At 38.8% G+C, this 25,001-nt stretch overlaps 1 protein-coding gene across 3 annotated transcripts in view; it reads left to right on the top strand.

The window, feature by feature from the left end:
* Ent1 (Equilibrative nucleoside transporter 1) overlaps nucleotides 1-25,001 on the top strand; it is a 103,887-nt gene that overhangs the window by 47,879 nt on the left and 31,007 nt on the right. For all 3 annotated transcript variants that reach the window (XM_067154100.2, XM_067154101.2, XM_067154102.2), the window contains 5 exons: nucleotides 872-1,026; nucleotides 10,316-10,410; nucleotides 13,361-13,411; nucleotides 14,714-14,946; nucleotides 16,261-16,386. In XM_067154100.2, the coding sequence (XP_067010201.2) occupies nucleotides 872-1,026; nucleotides 10,316-10,410; nucleotides 13,361-13,411; nucleotides 14,714-14,946; nucleotides 16,261-16,386 (660 nt within the window). The remainder of the gene's footprint in view (nucleotides 1-871; nucleotides 1,027-10,315; nucleotides 10,411-13,360; nucleotides 13,412-14,713; nucleotides 14,947-16,260; nucleotides 16,387-25,001) is intronic.

The following is a 25,001-nucleotide window of genomic DNA, read 5'->3' as shown; positions in this document are numbered from 1 at the left end:
GGAAAGAGCAGGGCCTACAGATTATGAGCGTTTGATGATCATTGGCCACACTAGTCACACCGTGCAGGTCCTGAAAGAGAAGCGTCCAACTAGCCCTCTTGCAGCTATAAAAGTACCAGCTTGTGTCATTTTGTCTAGACATGGGCTGCTGAAGAGTAGTTGAGCATCAACATATTTTAGTCAACACAGCCTAGTATCCTGGAAAAAGATCAGCATTGGCCTTTAAAAAGTCTTTGTAGTTCTCTGCTAGTCTTCTTCCCCTGCCTCGTTTCCTGCATTGAGCAAGTCATACAGCTTTACATTTTCTCCACTCTTTCACCAAGCAAATGCCAGAACTGTACCTTAATTGCAATGACTGCTACCTTCCCAGTACTAACCCAGCATTGCCATAGTCATTGGTGTAAGATCAGAAAGTTAACAAAAGTTCCTTGGACAGTGCAAGGTAGGACAGTATGGCCATTTTTTTTTTCACCCGTCTGTAGTTTCACATTGCAGGGACATTTCTGATTAATGTGGTCATATCACTGAAACATTTTGTTTATTTGTTTTTCTCTATAATGTGTGTCTTCCATGTTCATTCATTAAATCATTCTTCCTCTGTCTCTTCCTTTATCAACCTCATCAACATTATTTAGGATGTCTTCTTCGTGAACAGGCGAGCTTTAAAGTTCTCTGTGAAGCGTAAAGAATTTCACCGTGTTTACTTGACACAGCAAAAGCCCCAAAAGCTCTATTATCACGTCTAAAATTACAGGCTGTGAAAGTATCAATCTAAATATAATTTATTTCCTGTTCTTTGTTCCTTTGAAGAAGTCTCATGTTATCTATTGCAATTATTTACATCTTAAACTGTTCCTTGTTTGTTGTACAGTACTGGATGTACAAACTGCGAGATGTGAAGAACAATGTTTCGGAGACGATCGGTGGGCGCACCGAGCTGCAGGCGGGTTTCACAGCATACCTGAGCGTGGCTTCAACGGTTCCCAACACGCTGTTCCTCATACTGAACGCACTACTTAGCCGCAAGTATGTATTCCCTGGGAAATAGTGTTCAAGTGTTTAGGTGCTTTTTAAGAATGACAAATCATCTCCTCAACCTTAGGTGCTTGAGGTAATGATGAAACTATCAGACAGAGGGCAAACCAGTGGAATGTAGGTCACTGAACGTGGGATCAGAGATAATGGCAGTTGCTCCAGTGCAACAGGATATGTGTTCACGACGCTGGAGGATCCAGGTGTGAAGATGACATTTGAGCAACAAATACAGATGTACAGTGCTGTAGTGTATTGCACACGCTCTGAATGTTCCTTGCATGTAGCTACTACCCTGTGCATACTTACAACAAACATTATATCCACTGGTCTGTGTGGTCGCAGGTGGATTTGGTCCTGTTTAACAGCCGGGAGGAGTGTCAGAGGAAACTGTCCCCAAACCAGAAGAATTAATCAGACACGAATAAAATTCCCAACCTGGCCCCAAATCGATCCTGGAACCCTCTGAACTGAACGTCTCAACGCTGATCATTCCGCCAATGAGTTGGTTGTCTAGAGATTCGGTTGTTTCTGAGAAGTGTATAAGCGGTGAACTTATACAATACGTGCTATGGAGCTACTTTAAAAGCGAACACATAAGTGTGAAGCGTCAACATATGTCCGCCATTATCTCTGTGATCTCACTTTGCTTCTCCTGTTGTAGACTATATGTTACACCGATTTTGGCTTGTACCATCACTTCTGATGCCCACTTTCAAAGTGTACAAAGTTTGATATCAAAATGAGTGATGTCAGTTGGGAAGAAATCTTCGAGAATGATTGTTAAGAAATGATTGTCAGGTCAGGAATACAAAACTGAGACGTTTGGATCATTTCAAGTACCGTCAAATGGGGCGATTTCGGACACAGAGGTGGTTTCGGACAGTTAGGGTAGATTTGCTGTATTTGTCGCATAGCAATGAGCTGCCAGTGCTTTCCACTTCCACGCGCGTTTTAGTTTGACCTTCAAAATGAAATGAAATGGCGTATGGCTTTTAATGCCGGGAGTGCCCAAGGACAAGTTCAGCTCGCCATATGCAGGTCTTTTGATTTGACTCCCGTAGGCAACCTGCGCGTCATGATGAGGATGAAACGATGATAAAGACGACACATACACCCAGCCCCAGTGCCAGTGTAATTAACCAATTATGGTTAAAATTTCCGACCCTACCAGGAATCGATCCCGGGACCCCTGTGGCCAAAGGCCAGTGCGTTAACCATTTAGCCATGGAGCCAGACAGTTTGACCTTGAGGTTATGTTTCCCATGTTCTGAGCTTTTTATTACAAGTCGACTTCATGCTTTGGAAAATATCCCATGTGCACTGGCATTGTTGAAAGTTCATGCATTATCATTAAGTGGATACTTTCGATTGTCTCGACTGCAAGGAATGCATTATAACTATGGTTCTTAGTGAGAAGAACTGACTCAAGTCTTTATAATTGTATGGTATGCCTTGGTCCACCCTACAAAATAAAGTGCAGAAAGTACATCCAAAAATGAGAAGACAACCAATGCTAAATGAGGAAGTAGGAAATGCTCAAGGAAGCTCGTCACCCTTCGGCCATGTTCCAACACAAGCTCCTACTTCCCGCCGCCGCAAATAAAATGATCTTCCTGCGAAGTCGATTTTTAGCCGTGACTTCTGCCGAGATAAAAGCAGTGCAGAAACAAGTGATGGTGCAGCAGTGAAAATGAATGCGATGAAACACACAATGAAGTGTTGCAAGAAGAAGCTTTCCTTGTACATGTTGAGGAACAGAAAGCATACGAGGCAGTATTTTGGTGTGGCCTGAAATATTCCTACAAGGGATGTGGATATCAAATACTTCCGCCCACATAAAAACAGCAGAAAAGTGTTTGTGTTCCCTAACATCCCTGATGAGGATACAATAGCTAAAGAACAAATTTCAAAAATACTTCCAGCCCAAGTTGAGAAGAGAAGACTGACTTTGTGGTTTTCCTAACTGAAGTCAACATAGGTCATTACAAAAAACGTCAGTAGGAATGTAGCGATTAAAAGCAATGTTATCATATAAAATACTCTTATCAAATGAAATACTGCACATTTCCTCACTTTTAACGAATAGTACTACGGTGCCCATCTAACAGTTCAAAGTTCCAGAGCTGGAATGACCAGGCCGCAGACAGCCGTGAACACTTCTCCGTTAAATATACACGCTTCTCATTCCAATCAGTGCCTCAGAGTAGGGATTGAATAGCTCGAATGCGATGATGAACCAGTGTGTCATGTACCAGTAGTATCGCAAAATTTATGAAACAGAGCAATGGCATGTTAAAGAAGAAAGTTACCCAACTCCCCAGCTACTTCCCGCCAATATTTAGGCAGACTGTTACACTCGTACGACTGGGCGAGTTGGCCGTGTGGTTACGGATGCACAGCTGTGAGCTTGCATCCGGGAGATAGTGGATTCGAACTCCACTATCGGCAGCCCTGAAGATGTTATTCCATAGATTCCTAATTTTTTATTTATTTATTTTATTTTATTTTTTTTGCTAGGGGCTTTACGTCGCACCGACACAGATAGGTCTTATGGCGACGATGGGATAGGAAAGGCCTAGGAGTTGGAAGGAAGCGGCCGTGGCCTTAATTAAGGTACAGCCCCAGCATTTGCCTGGTGTGAAAATGGGAAACCACGGAAAACCATCTTCAGGGCTGCCGATAGTGGGATTCGAACCTACTATCTCCCGGATGCAAGCTCACAGCCACGCGCCTCTACGCACACGGCCAACTTGCCCGGTGATTCCTATTTTCACACCAGGCAAATGCTGGGGCTGTACCCTAATTAAGGCCAAGGCCGCTTCCTTCACACTCATAGCTCTTTCCTATCCCATCGTCGCCATAAGACTTACCTATGTCGGTGCGACGTAAGGCAAATTTTAAAAAATTACTCGGTACGCAGCAGTAATCCTATCTATCGGAGATGAGTGGCAACAGAAGGCAAAGCACATCACAACAAACAATGGTCAATTTAGTGTTATTGTTGATCAATTTTATGAGCTTTCTGTATTGTAGGCCTTCACATTTAGTTTTCTTTCGACTCTGTGATATTAGGGCGTCTTATAAAATTATTTATAGCGTAGACTGTAGTTCCTTATTCTTCGACTTTACATACCGATTTTCATTAAATCCTTTTTAACCGTTTTCTCGTGACTCGGCGCTGATAAGGACTTGGTAACAAAAATCCAAATTCATAATTATCTCTGATCATAGCCGGTATGGTAACAATGTATAAGACATAAATGATCGGAAATATAATACTACATAACAAATTATAGCGACTTATTCCCCGACTTTGCATACCGATTTTCATTAAGATAGGTCCACTAATAACAAATATTTGAGAATTCTATTGTAGGCCTTCCCCTAAACTATCGTTTTCCTCAGCGTTTATACAATTATTATGGCCTAAATTGTACTGACTTATTCCTCGAATTCCCCTACCGGTTTTCGTTAAGATACGACCATTAATAACAAATATTTGAGAATTAAATTTTAGGCCTTCCCCTAAACTACCATTTCACTCAGCGTGAGTTAAATTATTTATGGCCTAGATTATAACGACTTATTCTCCGACTTTGCATACCGATTTTCATTAAGATATGACCATTAATAACATAACTATTTGAGAATTAAATTTTAGGCGTTCCCCTAAACTACCATTTAAGTCAGCGTGATTAAAATTATTCATGGCCTAGATTGCAGCGACTTATTACCCGACTTTGTATACCGATTTTCATTAAATTCTCTTCAGCCGTTTTCTTGTGATGCGTGTACATTCATACAGACAGACAGAAATTACGGAAAAGTAAAAAGTGCATTTCCTTGTTACTGTGGGCACGACTGATACAGAAATACCATACTTTTTAAATTCTGAGCAATGTACAGACAAAACTCTTATTTTATATATACAGATTTATAGGCCACGGCTGCTACATGTTCATTGTGTCGACCTTTTTTTTGCATTGAGATTTGTATCGTTTGTAAGAAAAATTATTAAGATATTTCAGTAGGATCTCTGTGCAATTTATAACTTTTAATATTTCAATTTAGATTGGAAAACTTTACATTTACCTTGCCAGAAAATAAAGATCGATCAGTAACATATTCAATTTATCATTATAATGATTTTAACCATCTAGTCATATTTTGGACACCCTCAGAGCACTTTAAATATCACAACACTAAAGCAAAAAGAGCTTAGAATTAAAATAAAGGACTATTTGTGTCCAAAATCACCTAATACCCGATGTACGGGGTGAATGTGGGCACCCCTTTTAGTTTTCTCAGGAAAACATGTGTTGGCGTATATTTTACGTTTGTAGGGTATTGTATTAATTGGATATATTCCTCATTATTAGGATGATAAACAATACAATTTAAGATTTCCTTCTTGAGTTAAGATGAAAATAACCTCAAAACCGTCCAAAATCACCCCGTTTGATGGTATGTAAATGTGCATACTCACAGGATGGTAGTATACTTAGGTGCAGTGAGGAAGAAGTGAGTTCTCAGATGAAACTATTTTTATTTATTTATTTATTTATTGTCTTGTTTTATATGGCGGGACTCAGGCTATGAAGCCTGCTATTCTGTCCGACCATACATACACCTACATGAAGAGTTAAATATACACTAAATTATGTACAGATTAATATCTTTAGGTATCAATTAAATGTTTTAATTAACCTAATAACTTAGCTATGATCTAATCCTACTATGTTATAAGAAATTATTATTATTTATTAACCAGGTTTGACAGAGTTTCTTAAAGCGAAGGTGGTTTGACACGCTCCTAATTTCAGCAGGTAGGGAATTCCAAAATTCGGCTGGCGGCGACTATAAATGATCTACTGTAGCCAGTTGAGCGTTGAATGGGAATGCTTAGTACTGCGGTGGATGATGATCTGGTAGGAATACTAGAAGGTGATGCTAGGTAATGGAATTGTGTGGCAAGGTATTCAGGGGTGTTAAGGTTCAGTATACGATGTAACAGTGAAAGAGTGTGTAAATTTCGTCGCTTTCTTAAGCGTAGCCATGAAAGCCTACCAAATGCGGGAGAAATATGGCTAAACCTTGGCATAAATAAAGTCAAAGAAATATTAATGTTTATTTATTCCACCTATAGGGACATGTTTCGCCCTTTATTTAAGGGCATCTTCAGCCTTAATCTCAATCTCAAGGATCCTGATTGTTCTTAATTGTGGTTGATTAAAAAAAAAAAAAATTACAAATGAATGTGAGGATGATGTAAGAAATATGCTTCAAAAGGTGTGCGAGATGGTTGACAGTAGTTAAGATATTCTTAAAAATTAAGTCTTAATAAAATCTTACAAACAAATAGTCATAATTTATACACTTTCTTGAATGTCCTTGTCTAAAAATGTGGTAACAAGTTGTATATTGGTAGTTCTGTAAGAACGCAAATTGTTACGTTAAATTTTGTAAAGCGGTGCCCTGTGTTGGTTGAGGGCGTAGAGAAAAGTTTGGATCCTAAACAGTTCAAACGTCAGAATAATAATGAAGAATGTTGCTGATTACTCCGAGTGGAGTTTAAGTACATTTTAAAGCTAGTAATGAGACGTTTCTGCCGCTCACTCAAATTATGCTGTAGGGACAGTTCTATAAGAACACAAATTGCTACGTTGAATCCTGTAAAGCGGCGCCCTGTGTTGGTTGAGGGCGTTAGAGAAAAGTTTGGATCCTAAACAGTCAGAATAATGATGAAGAATGTTGCTGATTACTCCAAGTGGAATTTAAATACATTTTAAAGCTAGTAATGAGATGTTTCTGCCGCTCACTCAAATTATAACATGTAAACCTTGGTATATCTGAAATAAATCGAACGCATCAGTTATGTGCCTTTTGGAGCTTGATGGAAAGTGAGGCGTTCAGGTTACTGTATACTACATCACAGTAGTCGAATATTGGCATTACCATACTTTGGATAAGCAGTTTTCTTACATTTTGGGGGAGTAAATCTCTTGAGTTGTTTAAGGGAATGTAAGAAATAAAACACTCGCTGACATATACCTGTTACATGATCGTTCCAACTAAGGTTTTTATCCATTATCATCCCTAAGTTTTTAACTGTGTCTTTGAATTGTAACCGAGTGCCTCTTAATGTTACTGAGTGGGTATGGACGTCAAGTCGTGCGTGGGTTTTTTGGGTAGCTAAAAGAATACACTGCGATTTTTGGGCATTGATTTTTAGTGCATGGTCATCAGTCCACCTACATATTCTTCCTAGGTCGTCATTCATATTATTTGTTGCAGTCGGTAAGTCACGAGGATGTGCATGTGTATATATTTGTATATCGTCTGCGTACACATGATATTGACAATGTTTAATTATTTGTGTTAGTCCTGAAATGAAGATCGAAAATAGGAGTGGGGCTAGCACTGACCCCTGTTGTATTCCAGTCTCTACAGATTGCCATGAAGAGAAATTTTCACCTGTAGATCGGCGATCAGGGAGATAGGAATACATCCAGGATAGTGTGCTTTGTGAGAAATCAAGAGCACGTAATTTTGCTATTAGTATGTCCGTGTCAACGCAGTCGAAGGCCTTACTAAGGTCTAGAAGAGTTAAAACAGCAAGTTCTCCCTTATCCATAGCTACTCCTATGTCGTTTGTAACTTTAAGCAGTGCAGTAGTTGTGTTATGATTGCTTCTAAAACCAGACTGGTATTTGTCAAGAAGCATATTGTTATTTAAATATGCAGTTATTTGTCTGTGAACTATTTTCTCCAAAATTTTGGACAGAAATGGTAAAATGCAAATGGATTGAAAGTCTTTGGGTTCCACGGGATTGTTGGTCTTGGGGAGTGGGCGAACAATTGAATATTTCCAAAGGAAGGGAATATGCCGGTTATCAGTGAGGTATTAATGATGTGGGTTAGAGTTGGTAGGATTACGTCTAGAGTTTTTAACAGTAACTGTGAAACAATCTCGTCACATCCTGTCGCAGTTGTCTTTATTGATCGTGCAATTTGTCTCACTTCTGCAGGAGTTACGAGGGAAAAATATAACTGTTCTCCTCCATTGTTAGTATTGCCATTGTGTAGAATTTTGTTAATCGTCTGTTCTTTTGTTGTCTCATCATTGTTAACAGGTCTTGTAGTAAAGTATTGGTTTAAATCATCCAGTGACAGTTTACATTGGTCTGATCTTTGGGAAGAGCTTATTCATAAGTTCTGGTAAGAACAATGATAGAAGTGTACTTGGAATGAGGACATAAAGGCTAAATTATGAACTCAACAGATAAGATGTGTGATGTATATTTAATGGTACCTGTATATTAAGTTTTACTCCAGCCTTAAAATATAACTGCATTAAATCAAAAATTGTCTATGTTACTAGATTTTCTTCCTTAACACATTGGTGACCGGGTCTGAACAGAGGCTGCTATCTCCTGTTGACCGATTAGTTCAAGCGTGCAAGAACAAATTTGCACTGTTGCAGTCAAACTCACGTAACACGAAAAGTATTCCAGATATCAACCTCAGACTTCTAAATTACAAACTGGATTATCTTTTGAGAAGGTGCTGACTGTATTTGTATGTTCTACATACTACAAGTGCTATCTGAACTTGACTTGTGTGCATCTGATTCCCTGCCATATTCCAACACACGAGATTGTTGTCCATGATCTGACATAGAAAGACTGTCAGAATTGCTTACATAATTCACTGTCCTTGTGTCCTAGGTGCATCTGATAACCGGTCTGCACATAATTCGTCACAAATATCCATATCTGTTAGCAACTGCATGCACTGCGCCATGTTGACAGCTGCACTGAAGCTCCAAGGAATAGCTCGACATTATTTGTTACGAAGATTTAAAGAAAAGATGATGGAGCAATAGTTGCCCTATACTATTTATTCCAAGACTACACTGTTTAAAACTTATAATTTCGCCACCAGATTGTAGCAGCATTCAAAGAAACACAAGGTCCATAAAAACTAGAATTCTCTTAGCCCAACACGTACAGTTGGCCGAGGAACTACGAGAATTCTCGGGGCCTGTCACTTACTATAAAGAACAGAACTGTTGTTCTTCTGCAACCTCAGGTTAGCTTCACTATGACTACAAGTTACTTTTTCAAGGTATATACAGCAGAGAGAGCCTGGAACATGACACATTCTCTTTGTAGAATATATCATAAAACAGAAGACCACAACTGTACCCAAGAATTTAGTGCAGGGTTAAAAAATTTATTTAATTAAAAAATTGGTAAATTATGAACAGAAACTAAATTTAAAATATATGGATACATATCCCAATTTAAGAAGTTTAGAAAAAACTTATTTTGGTTACATCTTGTATACTGTAGTTGTTTCTCCCTAACTTTACCAGTACGGTATTTGTAACAAAAAAAGAGAGGTGATCATTTTAGCTTGTCCTAAATCCCCAAACGTGAATAGCTACGTAGTAGGTAGGAGAAAGCAATTGCATTTCAAATTAAATTGGTATCTGAACATTTATTTTGCTGAAATAGCATATGAAGGCAAGGTAAATGGTCAGAGAAACAGAAACTTGCACAGTCCTTAAGAATGAAGAATTACTGGGCATGGAGGGGGGGATCATTCCGCATTTACAGTGGATGTGTTCATTGTTCCTAGCACCGACACAGAGATTAATTTTTAAAACTTTGTGTGACTGTTGCTAGCCCTTGCAGGGCATCTGCTGTGTATAGAAAACAGCGAGTTATTGAGATGCAGGGCTAATGAGATGGTACAAAGTATTCAAAATACATGGTTTTGTTGATTTTATTACTCATTGCAAAATCAGATTGAACTGTGATATCTTTTTTTTTCTGGAACATCAAACCAGATCTTGCTGTTTCTTTAGTAAGTATATGTATATTTAATAGATTAAGTTAATTAACATAACTTTTCTTTAATGACTTTCAGAGCAACAAGGGAAGTCTATGAGGGCTAATTAACTATCTCCTCATTGGTAGTATTCTGTTAACTTGTAGTTAGCCTTTGGTAGTATTCTGACTTGCTTATAATTTTCCCTACAGATTTAAGCCAATTTCCAAACTGACATGGTTAGAACTAATCTTAAATTGTATTGATTGACAAGAACTCCTTTTGGACATAGTTCTGGCATCCTGACATCTTTGAAGACAGAAGTCCCTCAATCCTTTGCTTTTCCCCCTCCTAAACACAGGATAACTGAGATGTTTTAGATTGTAATCCAAACCCTGTTATTATTTGTAAGAGAATTAAAGGAGAGTTTGTTTGTTTATTGCAGAATTTCGCTACAAGTACGCATGATCGGATCGTTGTCCTCTATGATGCTACTGTTCATCCTCACGACAGTGCTGGTGAAAGTCGACACGGACCACTGTACGTACCCTGAACTTTAAAAGTCATATAGAGGAAGATAGGAACCTTGATAGAAACACAGTGAGAGGTGAATGTGGGAAGTGATGATGAGTGTCCGTATCCAAATACCTGTCTTTATATGCATGATTTGTTTGTTGCTTTCTTGTTTCTTACCTTTAATCATGTCTAAAAGTCAGAGTTTATAAAAAAATCTCCAGACTCACAAGTTTAATGCTCTACACTGCACTACAGCCCATATCAAAACCAAACTTATCATAGGTCATCATAGGATGAGTGTTTTAATGAAGTAAAAAAGATATTAGCATGCAGAGGATTTGTACTTGCTAGCAATGATGCTTGAAAATGGGGATTTTGTGCGATAAACACTCTGGGATACGAGGAGGTATAATTCATTACTTTCGAACCTGTGACATTCAAATGCAGAAAGCGAAATAAGTCTACATCTCCTCCCCATCAGTGTCAAACCACCCATTTGTCATGTAACTTTTCTAGCATGATAATTTGTTCCATGAGTAATTACTGAAAGCATCAGGATTGCTTTCTCTGAAGAATTTCTCATGCGTCACAGTTCCCATTGAATGAACGAACAATTGGATTATTTTTTTCTGCCACCCATGCATAGTTACCTGTGTGCTTGCTTACACATTTTCATTGTGGCTGCAAAAAATCAACCATAATCTCACTATCATTTTCAGGTGCCAAGTCATCAACCTCGCACTCTCTTCCTCATACTTGTTATCCACTATATAAAACAGCTTCAAGCAGACTCTGAATGTGGTCTTATCACTCACCTGCAGCCATAGTAATTGAAACAGATCTGAACTAAAGGAATATTGCTGGCAACTGAAAGTAAACAAGGGATAATCATTGACGAGAGTCGGGCAGCTACATCCCTCAGCTATTCAAAGAATTTAACATGAGAGTTACTTGCGTGGGTAGCAGAAATATAAGCACCTTTGCTCGGTGGGCAAGAAGTTGAAGGCCTGCCTCATCATGATCCAGGCTAGTATGGTTCCTCATTCACTACTGTGGTCCAGTTCATCGCCACTCTCACCTGCATCTCCATTGTTTACATGGTCTATTCGTAAAGGATTTTAAAGAAGTTGGAAATTGTTGAATATCTCCCTAACTCCTCATCCTATAAATTAATATTTGCCCCAGTTTGTCCTTGAATTTCAACTTTATCTTCATATTATGATTCTTCTGACTTTTAAAAACACCACTCAAGCGTATTTGTCTACTAATGTCATTCCACGCCACCTCCATTGACAGCTTGGATCATACTACTTACTTAAAATGAAAGGACTTGAGGATCAGTGTTCTTATGCACTATTTTTTCTGATCTTAGTGGACATAAGTACATGTCTTTTTATAGGAATCATAAGTGTGCGACATATCATTTGTTTGTTCCTTTCCTGTACTTATATTGACCTATTAGGCTCATTTTGTCCTTCTCTGTCTCTTGTCTTCTGATACTGACTTGTCGTTGTGAGTAAAGAAACTCATAATAGGATAAACACAGAAGGACACACTCTCTCCTTATTGTCAGCACTCAAGGAGCTTCATCAGGAAGATGGGCTTCAACACTCACTGTGGGGAGAAAGTGATATAATCATGGGAAAAGGTAAGAGACTAAAACAGATGGTAAACAACTAGAAACACAGGACAAACACAAGAAGATGTGGAGATTGCCCTTTTCCTTTTGTGTTATCAGATTTGTCCTTGTCTCCACGTCCCACATTAACCTAACCTACACTTACCAAGAGCGTTTCCTGACACTGCCATATCTTTTCCAAGTTGTCAAAATATCATGCTAGTTTATCTCTGTTGATGGCTTTTTGTACAGATGAACAATTAAAAAAAAAGTGTTGCATCTCTGGAAACATGAAATACAAGAAAGTCCACTTCATCTGTGTTCGGCTTCGCACGGTCGACTGGATGCATTTTGCAATATGGCCTGTATTTCACGCTCTTTGTGTCGGTCGGTCTCCCTCTTCCTTGTGACATGCACTTCCGTACAGCACTATGAAATTATGAGCACATGGCTTGCTCCTACGTAATGCAGTGTGTCAGCTGTAAGCTACGGAATTCATGCCTACCATAACAACTAAGGTTTGAATCCTGGCATGAGCGATTTCTTTTGTGTCCAAATGAACAAATATGGAAACGCCATATAAAGAAATACTGCCTTCACCCTCTACCACATTCGCATGATGCTTTGTGGGGCACGTTATGTTGGACGCACCGGAGGAAATTGCCCTCGACGAGGAATACTTCAGGAAGCTTGTTGAGTCAGTGCAGTGTCACCTCCACAAAGTTGTTCAAGCTGATGGATACTGGACAAGGTTTTAAGTCATGTCTAAGACACTCCTGTTCAGGACTAATATAATTAAAAGCACAATACGAGATTTTACAATGAATAAAAATATTCATGTTAACACATCACACTAAAGAGGACTCAAACGCTGATTCCCACCTTGACAGGCAGATACACTTGCTTGCAGATAACTGGCACTTGCATGAAGATGCTTAATATGCTAAGGCTATTCTCTGCTGTGCATGGCACGTAGCACATTTACACCTGTACAGCAGTCCTTTGATGGGCTCTCATTGGAAACATTTGGAGTGGAAATTAAAAAATTGTGAGTATGGTGAAGTTACTCAATAGAATAACGGAGTCCAGTAAAAACAGTTAATACATAGAGTAAATTCCCAATACTATTATTCGAATCCTAGATCTCGTGGTTGATAACCAATGACCTATCCCCTACACTTACACGCCAGGAAGCTGAACCACCTTACACAGGTGATGATTGCCAATACAGGACTTTCACATTTTTCATGCATCAATTCTTGATTGTTCAGCTGTACATTGTATGTGGTTTGTGTTTATCATGTTGATATTCAGTATACTTAGGATCAGTTGTTAATCTGATTGATGTTTTTCTAGGGCAGGAGACGTTCTTCATCACAACGTTGGCGACTGTTGTGTTACTGAACAGTAAGTACGAATGTGCTTTCTCCACAAGTCAAATGCTTGTTCACATAAACTGTGTTGAGTACAGAACAAAACAGCAGTGTGAATTGTCAGCCTTCTTGCTGGCATTGTTGTTTGAGTTCATGAAAAAAAATGTGGATATAATCTGATTGTATAAAAGAATGTGTGAAGGTTTTCCAGGAGTTTTACTTTGTAAGTGAGCCATTCATTTTTTGTGACCATTAAGTGGTGCTGGTGAGAATTGAAATGGGCCTTCTCAGCACAATTGTGGTCTTAAAACCACTCAGAATTTCAACACTTTTACATCCACCAGAGTTAAACCATTCCAAGACAATCCTTACCAATTTAATGGGGAAATGGGTTGCATATGGATCATTGGATCTGACAAAAATGTTGCACATTTAAGTGACGTGCCATAGAACGAGCATGTTCTTGTATTCTTCAAGTGTTGGATCTGATTAAGAAAAAAGTCACAAGAAATTTTGAGACAACTGGGATATCTAATGAGTTTGGAGGATTTGACAGATGCAGACCTGATAATTCCGTGACAAAAAAAACTTTTTACTCGTATGTCTCATGATGAAAGCTTTTGTCTCTTTTGCAAAAGTTGAAGCTTGCTAGGCTATCAGATGATATAGATTTCCCATATCACAAGAAAGTATGTTGGAGACAAGAATTGTGGTATGTGATTGGACGAAAAATAAAGCTCATCCTCAACATAAGAACGATAACCAATGGACAGTTTAAGGAAAAATAAAGCAGAGTTTCCAGAAATTGAAATTAGGATGTGCGAATACCTGACAGAAAAGAGACAGTTTGAATGTACGGCTACAAGTGAAATGTGTTGGTTGAAAGCTAGAGCAGCAATGCCAAGAAAGGTGTTCAGTTTAGCCGTTGTTTGAATAAAATAACTTCGTTTTTGCAGAAAGCTAGCATTGTGCAACCAAATCTGAAGACAAGATTGTGAAGTTGCACAATTTTGGTTTGTGCCAGAGAAATTCATATTTACTCTTGCAAATTGGTAATGAAGACCATATGTGAGTACATTTTGAAGATTATGATGCGAGAAGTTGTTTAATCATTTTATAATTTATTGTACTGCAGTATTTACAGTTTTCAATGTACAAATTCAAGAAGAATTTTTTTCAAAATTTATTTTCCTAGAGTTAGGTTGCAGGGATGATTATTCATGTATATATTATTATCAGGTATTTTAAGTGTATGGTTTTGTCTGTTGTACATAATTGTGTATCTGCTTGGGTTCACTTTTGCTGGCTGATAGAATGACTTGTTATATATTTTCAGTTGCAAGTGCGGTCCTGCAGGGTGGCCTGTTCGGAATGGTTGGAAGGTTTTCGTCTCGCTACATCACCGCGGTAGTTAGCGGTCAAGCTCTGGGTGGGATATTTGCTGCCTTGGCTGAAATTGCATCCCTTTGTCTTGGAGCATCATCCACGAACAGCGCCTTCGTCTACTTCATGGTGGCCAACGGCATGCTGGTGTTGTCCCTGATTGCGTACCTCGTACTGTCACGAGCAGTAAGTCTTTGTACCTTGTCTGCCTTTCCTTGCTGATCATATACCGATGCTGTTACGACCGTGTAAGTTGGCTGTACTCTGCTGATATTTATTTATTTTGTTTTGTGGGTAGAGAAATGAAGTCCAATAGTAACAATAAAGATATAAATGTTTTACTGTAGCCTACAGCATAAAATACACAATAATTTCAAAGAATACATAATGTCTGTATAAAAAAATTCTGTTCCCTTCAGGGGAGTAAAACTCAAGCCAGTGGAATGAAATTCTTAACAAGTGTGATAGGAAAGACAGTGTAAGAATTAAAGAAAATAGGAGTAGAAAAGTTTAATGACAGAACTGAGAAGAATGGACTATAAAGAGAATGTCTATTTATTTAGCGTATGGCCCAGGCAATCAAGTACTGAGCTCGATAGCTGCAGTCGCTTAAGTGCGGCCAGTATCCAGTAATCGGGAGATAGTGGGTTCGAACCCCACTGTCGGCAGCCCTGAAGATGGTTTTCCGTGGTTTCCCATTTTCACACCAGGCAAATGCTGGGGCTGTACCTTAATTAAGGCCACGGCCGCTTCCTTCCCATTCCTAGGCCTTTCCCATCCCATCGTCGCCATAAGACTTACCTGTGTCAGTGCGACGTAAAGCCAAAAAAAAAAAAACAATCAGGTTGAATACAGGAATAAATTATATACATATTTACATAACAGGAAAACAATGAACAAGAAAAGACTCGTTATAATTGAATGTCAAGATCATTGACTACTGTATTGCTTCTACCGGGCGAAGTGGCTGTGCAGTTAGAGGCGCGCGGTTGTGAGCTTGCATCCGGGAGATAGTGGGTTCGAACCCCACTGTTGGCAGCCCTGAAGATGGTTGTCCATGGTTTCCCATTTTCACACCAGGCAAATGCTGGGGCTGTACCTTAACTAAGGCCACGGCTGCTTCCTTCCAACTCCTAGGCCTTTCCTATCCCATCGTCGCCATAAGACCTATCTGTGTCGGTGTGACGTAAAGCCAGTAGCAAAAAAAGAAAATATTGTTTCTGGAGTTGCCATCAGAAAATCCATTTTGCTGCCTGTGTATGCCTGCGTTTTGCTCTCTCTGAGAATGTGGTGTATGGTTTGTCATAAGAGAAACACATAGTGGAGGCTAAGAGAACAGGAGAGAGCTAATCTAAAAACTCAGAAGGAAAACGGCAATCTCCACATCTTTCTGCTCTTTTTATACTTGTGTGTTTGTTATAAGCAGCAGCCTGGAATGGATCAGAATTGCAAAAGAATCTCTAAGAACTAGAGGTACATCACTAGTGTTCTTTATTTCAGGTTTTCTTTCGATTTCACATGACGGACAAGTCGGAGACGAGCGCCATGCCATATGAACCGGCCGCAGTGGAGCCCAGTGAACATGCTGTACCCCGCTCTATCTCTTACCGGAGTATTCTTAGCAAGGTGAGTTCACAAACATACAAGATTTCCACCTCCGTACCCTAACAGTTAGCTCTGCAATCATCCCTTCACTTAGCCAATTCCCGAGCGCCACATGGCTTGGCGGTGTCACCAGTGATCCATGACCGAGCACTTCTGTTGAAATAACAGTTCTTCACTTCTGTGAGTAAAATAACCAAAGACAGGCATATGAGAGCAAGTCAAATGAAAACCATTAATATTGTGTATTTTATTGAGCAAAAGTGGTACACTATATCATTTTTGTATGTAATCACTTATGTTCAATACAAATCCCCCAGTACTTACATGGATTCATCAAGAAAGAAGTCCTTTCATTCTCTGTGCAGCCTTCGTCCTTCATCTTCGTCCAAATGAAATGTCTTTTCTCCCAGTGCATCCTTGATCACTAGGGCCGAGGTCTGGTAAATGTGGTGGGTGTGTAAGGCACTCTGGATGGTCGCAGCCATTGCAGAGGCAGTTGCTGCTGTGACAGACCTGCATCACCATACTCAATCCTCATTTGTTGATGAATTTCAATAGGTTTCACACTTTCACTACTCATAAACTGAATAAGAAACCACTGTTATGTCTGAAGTGGGGCATCCATTGTTACATTAGTATCTTGATTCATTTCTGTACCACTGATTTGCATTATAGGATTGTTGCCTACGTGTTTGCTTTTCTGTATGGTGCTACCACTTGTAGGATATTCCTTACAGCCTTTGTAACAGTACTGTCAACAGACATAACTGAGGCATGACCTTTGTAAATTTTATTACACTTTTAATGTTTTTATTTGATTTGTCCCCATAGCTATGGTGAACCATCATTGCATTGCCTACAAAAGAGGCTTGCAATGGTGTTTCAACAGCTTGCTAGCTGCCACCATCTTGGAAAAGTGTGGGAATCCAACTGACAAGCTTCACTCGAGCGAGATGCTGTCAATTTCTTGTTTGAGAAGATCCACAAAGCTTGAATACTTTTATTATATTTCCTATCAGTGAAATTAAATATGGTTCCCTTCCAGGAACTTAACTTTTGAAGTACAGTAAAACCTCGTTAATTCAGAGTCATTGGGATGCAAAAATCGGGCTTCGAATTATGTGATTTTTAATTAACCGCCAACTTGTAATTCAGAAATGCCAACCCTTACCGCGTCACAGAATATTCTAAGACCCATTACTACGTGCAATTAACAGTTTAAACCTTTCAAATGCCTTGGAAAAACCTATTTCCAAAATGTATCCAACAAGGTGCAATTACAGTATTCAAATAACGCACTCAGATAACTCACTAACAAACATAACCTCATGCAGCGAAAGAAAAACAAAGCATGATTCAAAGGCGGGGAGAAATTATGCTGGCTCCGCTGTGCAAATGCTTTATTTTTTGGATTACTGTACTGTTTGCATTTTTTCATGGCTTGTACTTGCACCCGATGCCTATAAAACATAGTGGCTTATCAAACTTCACTATGACGAGGGGAGAAAGTCTCTCACTTCCGTGTGCATTGCAACACAGTACAATGACCCCAACCCTTGTGTGATTTCCCGGCTGGTACTTCCCTCCTTTAAAACCATAAGTCCATTTGGGCTCGGCATTAAAAGAAACAATGCAATTTCATTAAGATTGACAATATTGTTCTGTGTGTACGAATTGATTATATGAGCCACGCTTTTTCGCCAACTGTCGGCATCGCAAGTGTTCATGGATTCTGCTTCTCCGCACACTGCCTGCTATGTGATATTGTGGCATTCCTTAAAATGCTGAATACAAAAGAATTATGATTTCACTCGAACCTAGCAAATAGGAAGCACTGTAAACACACCGAAGTGAGTGAAAGTGCGGAAAGCTACCCTGCATGTTCTGGAAGACGCGTTCTATCATGACGCAGATAAATTTTTAATTTAAATTACTCTGTAAAATACTATTTTTTAAATGTAAAGGCAGTTTAAAATGAAAAGTCTGAATTTCGGTAATGGGACAGACATCGTTCTTTTAATTATGACTTATCCGTATTTCGAATTAAACAATTGAAATAACATGCAAAACCATACCTCATGTTTCCAAGAACGAAAGCTTCTTCGAATTAGGCGGGATTTTGAATTAACAAATTTCAAATTATTAAGGTTCTACTGTATTGCTAGCGAATCTTTCTTGAGAGAGAGAGAGAGAGGTTATGTCTGCTAACACAAAGGCGCATCAAAAATTAAGATAACAGCTCGCATGGAGAAACTTGTGTTTTATAGGCGGATATAAGAATACACAGGAGTATGGGACTGCTGCTCATTACCAGTCAACATGGACAAAACATCCCACATGGAATATGCCTCATCACTCCAGAGGTTGTTTAGAAACAGTTGAAGCCAGTCCTCATGCCAACCCAGCATCAACTATTCTGCAATGTTCTCGTGTCAGTGTTCTGTCGGAAGTATGAACCTGAGCCCGTGAATATTAAATTGTACGAAGTTATATTGTAAAGGCACAGAAAAGAACAAGGCGAAGTTAAAATTGCTGTAATCAGCGGCAATACAGAGATTGTAATAGAAACTTATGCAGCTTGTATGGTGCGTGGAAACTTACTAGTAAACAGGAGTATTGCAACTATGGGAAATAGGCAGCATTTAAGAAATGATAGAAGTTCTAGAAGGAATATTATTGTGTTAACAAATAAGAGAAATCGCTGAGAAAATAGGGTGTTTACAAGTATGACATAGGGCGGTCACGTATGCGATATGAGGAGTATAAAAGAGGACGAGCCAAAAGGGAGAAGCAATTCCAGTTGCAGAAGAGTCATGTAGCTATTGACGGAAGTTCTACCGCGCCGCGCTTGTCAGAGGAGACTCATCCGTGAATATGTACCATTGCATACGTAAGGCTGACCTATTCTTGTAAGTCGATAAGACCATTTATTACAGTAATATGTTTGTGTATAGTAACGTGTCAGGTAGAACGCTAGTGAAAGGACAGTAGTCCGTGGTTTTCTGTGCCGAACAAAATACATTAATTTCTGGTGTATATAATTGTAAATACTTCAAGTAAGAAATTTATATTGACGGAAGAGAGGAATAGTCGTTTCTCAACTTAGTATTCACCTGCCTGCTCCTAAACGGAAGCTGACCACAAAGAGCCATCTGCTCGGCCACACGACATCAACACGTGATGGGGTTTCCACAGGTAGAAATGCCTTCCGTACTGTGTAACTTGTGAGCCTGCTTTTGTGAGCTGCCTAATGTGTTGATTTAGTCGAGCTGCAGTTGAACGTTTCCTTCACATTTGATGCGATCTCCTCAGTCCAGACATTGGTAGGCGGCCGCTTAAGTAGCTTCGAGTGACAGTGGTGTGTTGTCTCTGGACAAGAAAAATGGCATCTCCTAACAGACAGACAGACAGACAGACAGACAGACAGACAGACAGACAGACAGACAGTCATTCATCTTTGTTATTGTTGAGCGTACCCCTTCTGACTCGGGCTACATAAAAGTTTGAATCCTAATTAATGACTTGTATGTACACACTATTTTCATTATGATTCCATTGATATTATAAATACTGCAGCCATTACCTAATTACTTTCCATTCACACTGTATACGCAGGATAATCTCGAGAAGCACTCACCGTTACAAAGCTAATTTTTTTCTTGATTATTCCAGGCTGACTTATTTGAAATGACAGATTATCCAGAACCCTTAAAAGTGAAAATGATACCTAAACTATTATACGTGCACATGTGGAACTCTTTATGAAGATCACAACAGCATCTCCAATAGACAGCTCGCAACATACGCTTTTACGGTTATGTGTTTATGCTTCATCAAATGTGGACATAATACTGTGTGCGTCTAATCAAACGACACTGAAATGTTATTTAAGTCGGAGATAGGGGGAATAGGACGAACACAGTAGCAGATCGGTGTAAAGAGGGAGCAACAGAAAGAGGAAACGAGGACAAATGTGAAAACACAAAAGGACAAGGACATTCCTCATCAATACCCGTTCTCCTCAGTGTTGGTAGAGTTTGTGTTCAAAATGTGTATAAAGACATCAGGCCGTTCAAACCCTAAAACACCGAGCTCGATGGCTGCAGTCGCAGAGTTTGAGAACATTTACATATTCCTAGACCAGCATTTTAACGGACATCAAAATTTAAATGATACTTCAGAAATTAAAAGTCCAATAATCGAGAAAATTCCAGAACTACTCTCTCTTTTCAATATAAATAATAATAACTTTACGAGAATCTTTAATTATACAACTGTTAATAATACAACAACTACTACTCTACTGCCCTCTCATGCGACACCTCCTCCTCCTCACATGACTCGCTCCCCGCCTCTACGTATACATACATACAACACTAGAAGCTACTTGCCAATTTGCTTCACGCAGCCAACATTAGCGAACACCTCACACTAGTCCCAAGGGTAAGCCTCCTTTTTCAATTATTATTTTTTTTTTTTTTCCGTTATAACATAACTTTATTTTTCCTCCCTTTTCTTTCATTCCAGATTTCTAACTCCAATTGTACCATAATCTGCTCCATCCATCTCTGGTTTGCTGGAACTCTCCCTACTGTCAAGATTATAGTTACTCTTTAACGAGTCCACATTGGTGTCCTACGTTGTATACGATTAATTTTACTGCTAGCGTGTAAATACGGACTAGTTCAACTTGTATTTCCTTCTGGCATTGTGTTTGGCTCTCCTACAGAATTCCTAACTACTGGAGTTCACGTCATTTCAACCTTAGTTTCGTCGCCATGCTCCTTTTAACTGGTTCAGTTTGACTCGTACTATTCAATAAACTCTATTTTAACTTTTGTTTTTGCTCAATTTAAGAACTCCATCGTCAATAATTAATCCACGCTTCACGCATTGACATATATTTTAAGATCCACTATATCTATATTTTTTTACTTTAACAACCTCATGATTGTTTTAACTTTACAGACTACCATCGTTCAATGTATTCCACTACAAATACTTGCTGTTAATCTGTACATATTGTTACAATTTCAAGTCTAATGTTATCATTTTACTTTTTATTATGGCATTGTCACTCTTTTAACATTTTTTATCATTTCAGCTCAGGGCCCTGACCTAATCTTTGTAAATTAACGGCTGATGATGTTCGCTATGTCGAACGAAACATGTTCCATTATTTAAGACACCTCATGATTATTTTATAATTCAATGAGTAATGTATTGTATTGAGTAGGTGGTTGTTAATAAAAGGATTTTATAATTTTAATACAGTATCCAGTAATCGGGAGATTGTGGGTTCGAGCCTCACTGTTGGCAGCCCTGAAGATGGTTTTCCGTGGTTTCCCATTTTCACACCAGGCAAATGCCGGGGCTGTACCTTAATTAAGGCCATGGCCTTTCCCATCCCATCATCGCTATAAGACCTATCTGTGTCGTTGCGACGTAAAGCAAATAGCAAAAAAAAAAAAAAAAAAAAAAAGAACCCTAAAACACATATATTTTGTCGGTTAATGTCAGCATCAAGGTGAATATGGCTTTCTTCTAAAAAAATATGTTGCAGAATAATTCTGGATCTTCATACACCGTGAACAACGCTCGGTAGCGAAACTGTAATACCAATATAGTTGGTCCGTTATTGGACTTAGCACACTGGGGAGAAATGCTGTCAACCAGGAATGAGTTAGCTGGAAAATTTATAATGTCCAGTAACTAAATAATTTCTAGCCGAGTGCAGCCCTTGTAAGGCACGTGCGGCATCTGCCATGTGTAGGTAACTGCGTGTTATTGTGGTGGATGATAGTGTTATGTGTGGTGTGTGAGTTGCAGGGATGTTGCGGACAGCACAAACACCCAGCCCTCGGGGCACTGGAATTAACCAATGAAGGTTAAAATTCCCGACCCGGCCGAGAATTGAACCCGGGACCCTCTGAACCAAAGGCCAGTACGCTGACCATTCAGCCAAACGAGTATGTCCAATAACGAACCAACTATATTGGTATTATAAATTTACTCATTCGGAACAAATATTTCAGGTTCCGTATGGGAATCAACATCTGTATCAGCAAAACTGTCAGACGCTGAACAACTTGAATGTGGTATGCAAATCCACTGTAGACTGGGGACTATAACACTTGTTGCAGAAGTCTTCATTTGTGGTAACTGTTGTCCCTTTTTGTTCATATAATAGTGGTCCAGACAGCTAACATTGTTCCGTTATTTGGTACCTCCTCGTTAAGCCGCACTTCGTATTGTTCTTTAATGTGAAGCAAACTTGGCCCACTCCTTACAACTGGAAATAATGTTCCACGATAAACACCTCTTCCTCTGTTATGAGAATCACAACTCTAGAAATCAACACTACACTGAATTCACAGAGTATTATATACAATAAATACATACTTCGTTGCTAGAGAAACAGCAGACGAACATTAATTTAGCTATATACTGTATAAGCTGCAATACGTATATTCTGCCAGTGATATCCATCAAGAAGTGTTTAACACTAGAACGACAGCAGGGGTCATCTTGACCGCAGTAAGAAAAAGTACAACACATTGTACAGAACCCAGACATTATGTTTACAGTATTTATTAGATTTCATCAGACTTTATATGTTGTTTCAGTTCCTTTATTACGTTTAATCAGTTACATTTTACAACATTCACTAGTAATTTAAATCTAAGAATTTCATTTTTGTCCGTATTGAACTGAGAATGGAAGATAGGAATCATTCAAGGCAAATATTTTCGCACTGCAAGATGTGTGGTTATTTTTAATATGTATAACTTTTGCTTTCTCAATGATTCATTTGTTTCTATATTCATCCCTGTTTTTATCTCCTCGTAAGATGTGTATTGTTGAATGTAACACCTTGTGTAAAAAATTGGGTTAAATGAAGAAGTTATATCATGTTCAAGATCATGCCTTCACGTCTCTGCACAATATTTAAAATGAAATTTACCGTTGATCTTTATAGCTATTGTTGAGAGTGAAGGAGAATTTCCTGTTGTGTGTATTTATCAGGAACTCAAGGGAAACTTCATTAGTTAGTCGGAACACAGAAAAAATGATGAACTCTTCTCAGAAGATCTCTTAAGGTTTCACTTTACTTTTTCCTGCCTGCTGGCTCTTCAGAAATGTGTGCGCGTGCGTTTTGTATTCAGGAATCATTCAAGGCGAATATTTTCGCACTACAAGATGTGTGGTTAAGGTTGTTTTTAATGTGTATAACTTTTGCTTTCTCAAAGATTCATTTCTTTCTATATTTGTCCCTGTTTTTGTCTCCTTGCAAGATGTGTATTGTTTAATGTAACGCCTTGTGTATATAAATGTCTACATGCTAGCCTATTTCCCACATTTTTGCTGAATATGACGCCAAACAGCGTCGAAACTGGTTCCAAATGTAAATATATGTTGTAATAAACTATAACAATTTTGTATTGAAAAGGTGGACCCTTTTAAGTTTCCTATCTTCCATTCACTAGTAACACGATATATTTGTCTTTTAGAATGAGAATATCGTTTGTGACATCAGTTATTGCTTGTCATAATCATTATCAATGAGATGCTTTTTGCAAGGATATTAGTTACTGTTTGATTTATCAGTGACACATTTCTTGCAGTAAACCTTCTCTGTGCATCGTTCTTGGTGATTTTTTCAGGTAGACTTGTCACATCTTGTGTTTTGTTACGGCAGAATTAGCACTCGCAATGTTTTTTACTGCACTACAAGGAAGGATTGCTGGTTGCCTCTTGGTCAAACGGCGTGTGGCAATTTAGTTCATTCACAGTATTCAAAATGAAGAATCTTCAAGAATTACATGTTCAAAATAAAATGCTGATATACATTGTAGAAGATATAAACCGACCGACCATTGTCTTGGTGTAGAGCAAGTCATGTACGAGCAACTCTTGTAGTCAGGAACATCCACTCCACACTTTGCAAAGTTTTAAAATACCACAGTTATGGGATGCTTTTCGTCATAGTTAGCTACTTCTACCTGCTGGTGCATGGTACTCAGGATGCGAATATCTTGCACCAGAAAACAGCACGAGTTTTTTGGCTCTTCACACTATTCAGAGACATGGAATTCCATCTGTATTTTAGATTGAAAATTAATTTTTTTATGTTAAAACTTGCTTTAAAAACATACAAATTACTTGAGTAAATATGGTAATTGTGGACATTTTCATTACAAACCCATGGGACAACTGTGCTGTAGGTAAAGTTTTCAACAAACTACTAGCGACCCTCCTTGGGTGACGACATTAATTATTTCCCTTGTGATGTTTAAACCATTCCTGTGTTTTCACTAAGGCAACAATAACCCCTAATTCGTTTATTGCAAATGTAGAGAGCATATTTATCTCAGTAAAATTATTGAGCTCAATAAACAATTTGTTTTGAGAAAGATTACATGAATAATTTCAAAATATGGTTTCTAATTGTAAGGTTTGCCTTCTCTGTGGCTAAGTGGTTAGCATCCTGGTCTTTGGACCGAGGGTTGCCGGGTTCGATTCCAGACAGGTCTGGGATTTTAACCTTCATTTGTTAATTTAACCAGCTTAGGGACTGGGTGTGTGTGCCGTCTTCAACATTAGATGATGATACTTATTATTGGTTTTACATCCCA

This window comes from Anabrus simplex, chromosome 9 (assembly GCF_040414725.1).
Source record: "Anabrus simplex isolate iqAnaSimp1 chromosome 9, ASM4041472v1, whole genome shotgun sequence".
Classification (NCBI taxonomy): domain Eukaryota; kingdom Metazoa; phylum Arthropoda; class Insecta; order Orthoptera; family Tettigoniidae; genus Anabrus; species Anabrus simplex.
This window is presented reverse-complemented; position numbering and strand designations above follow the sequence as displayed.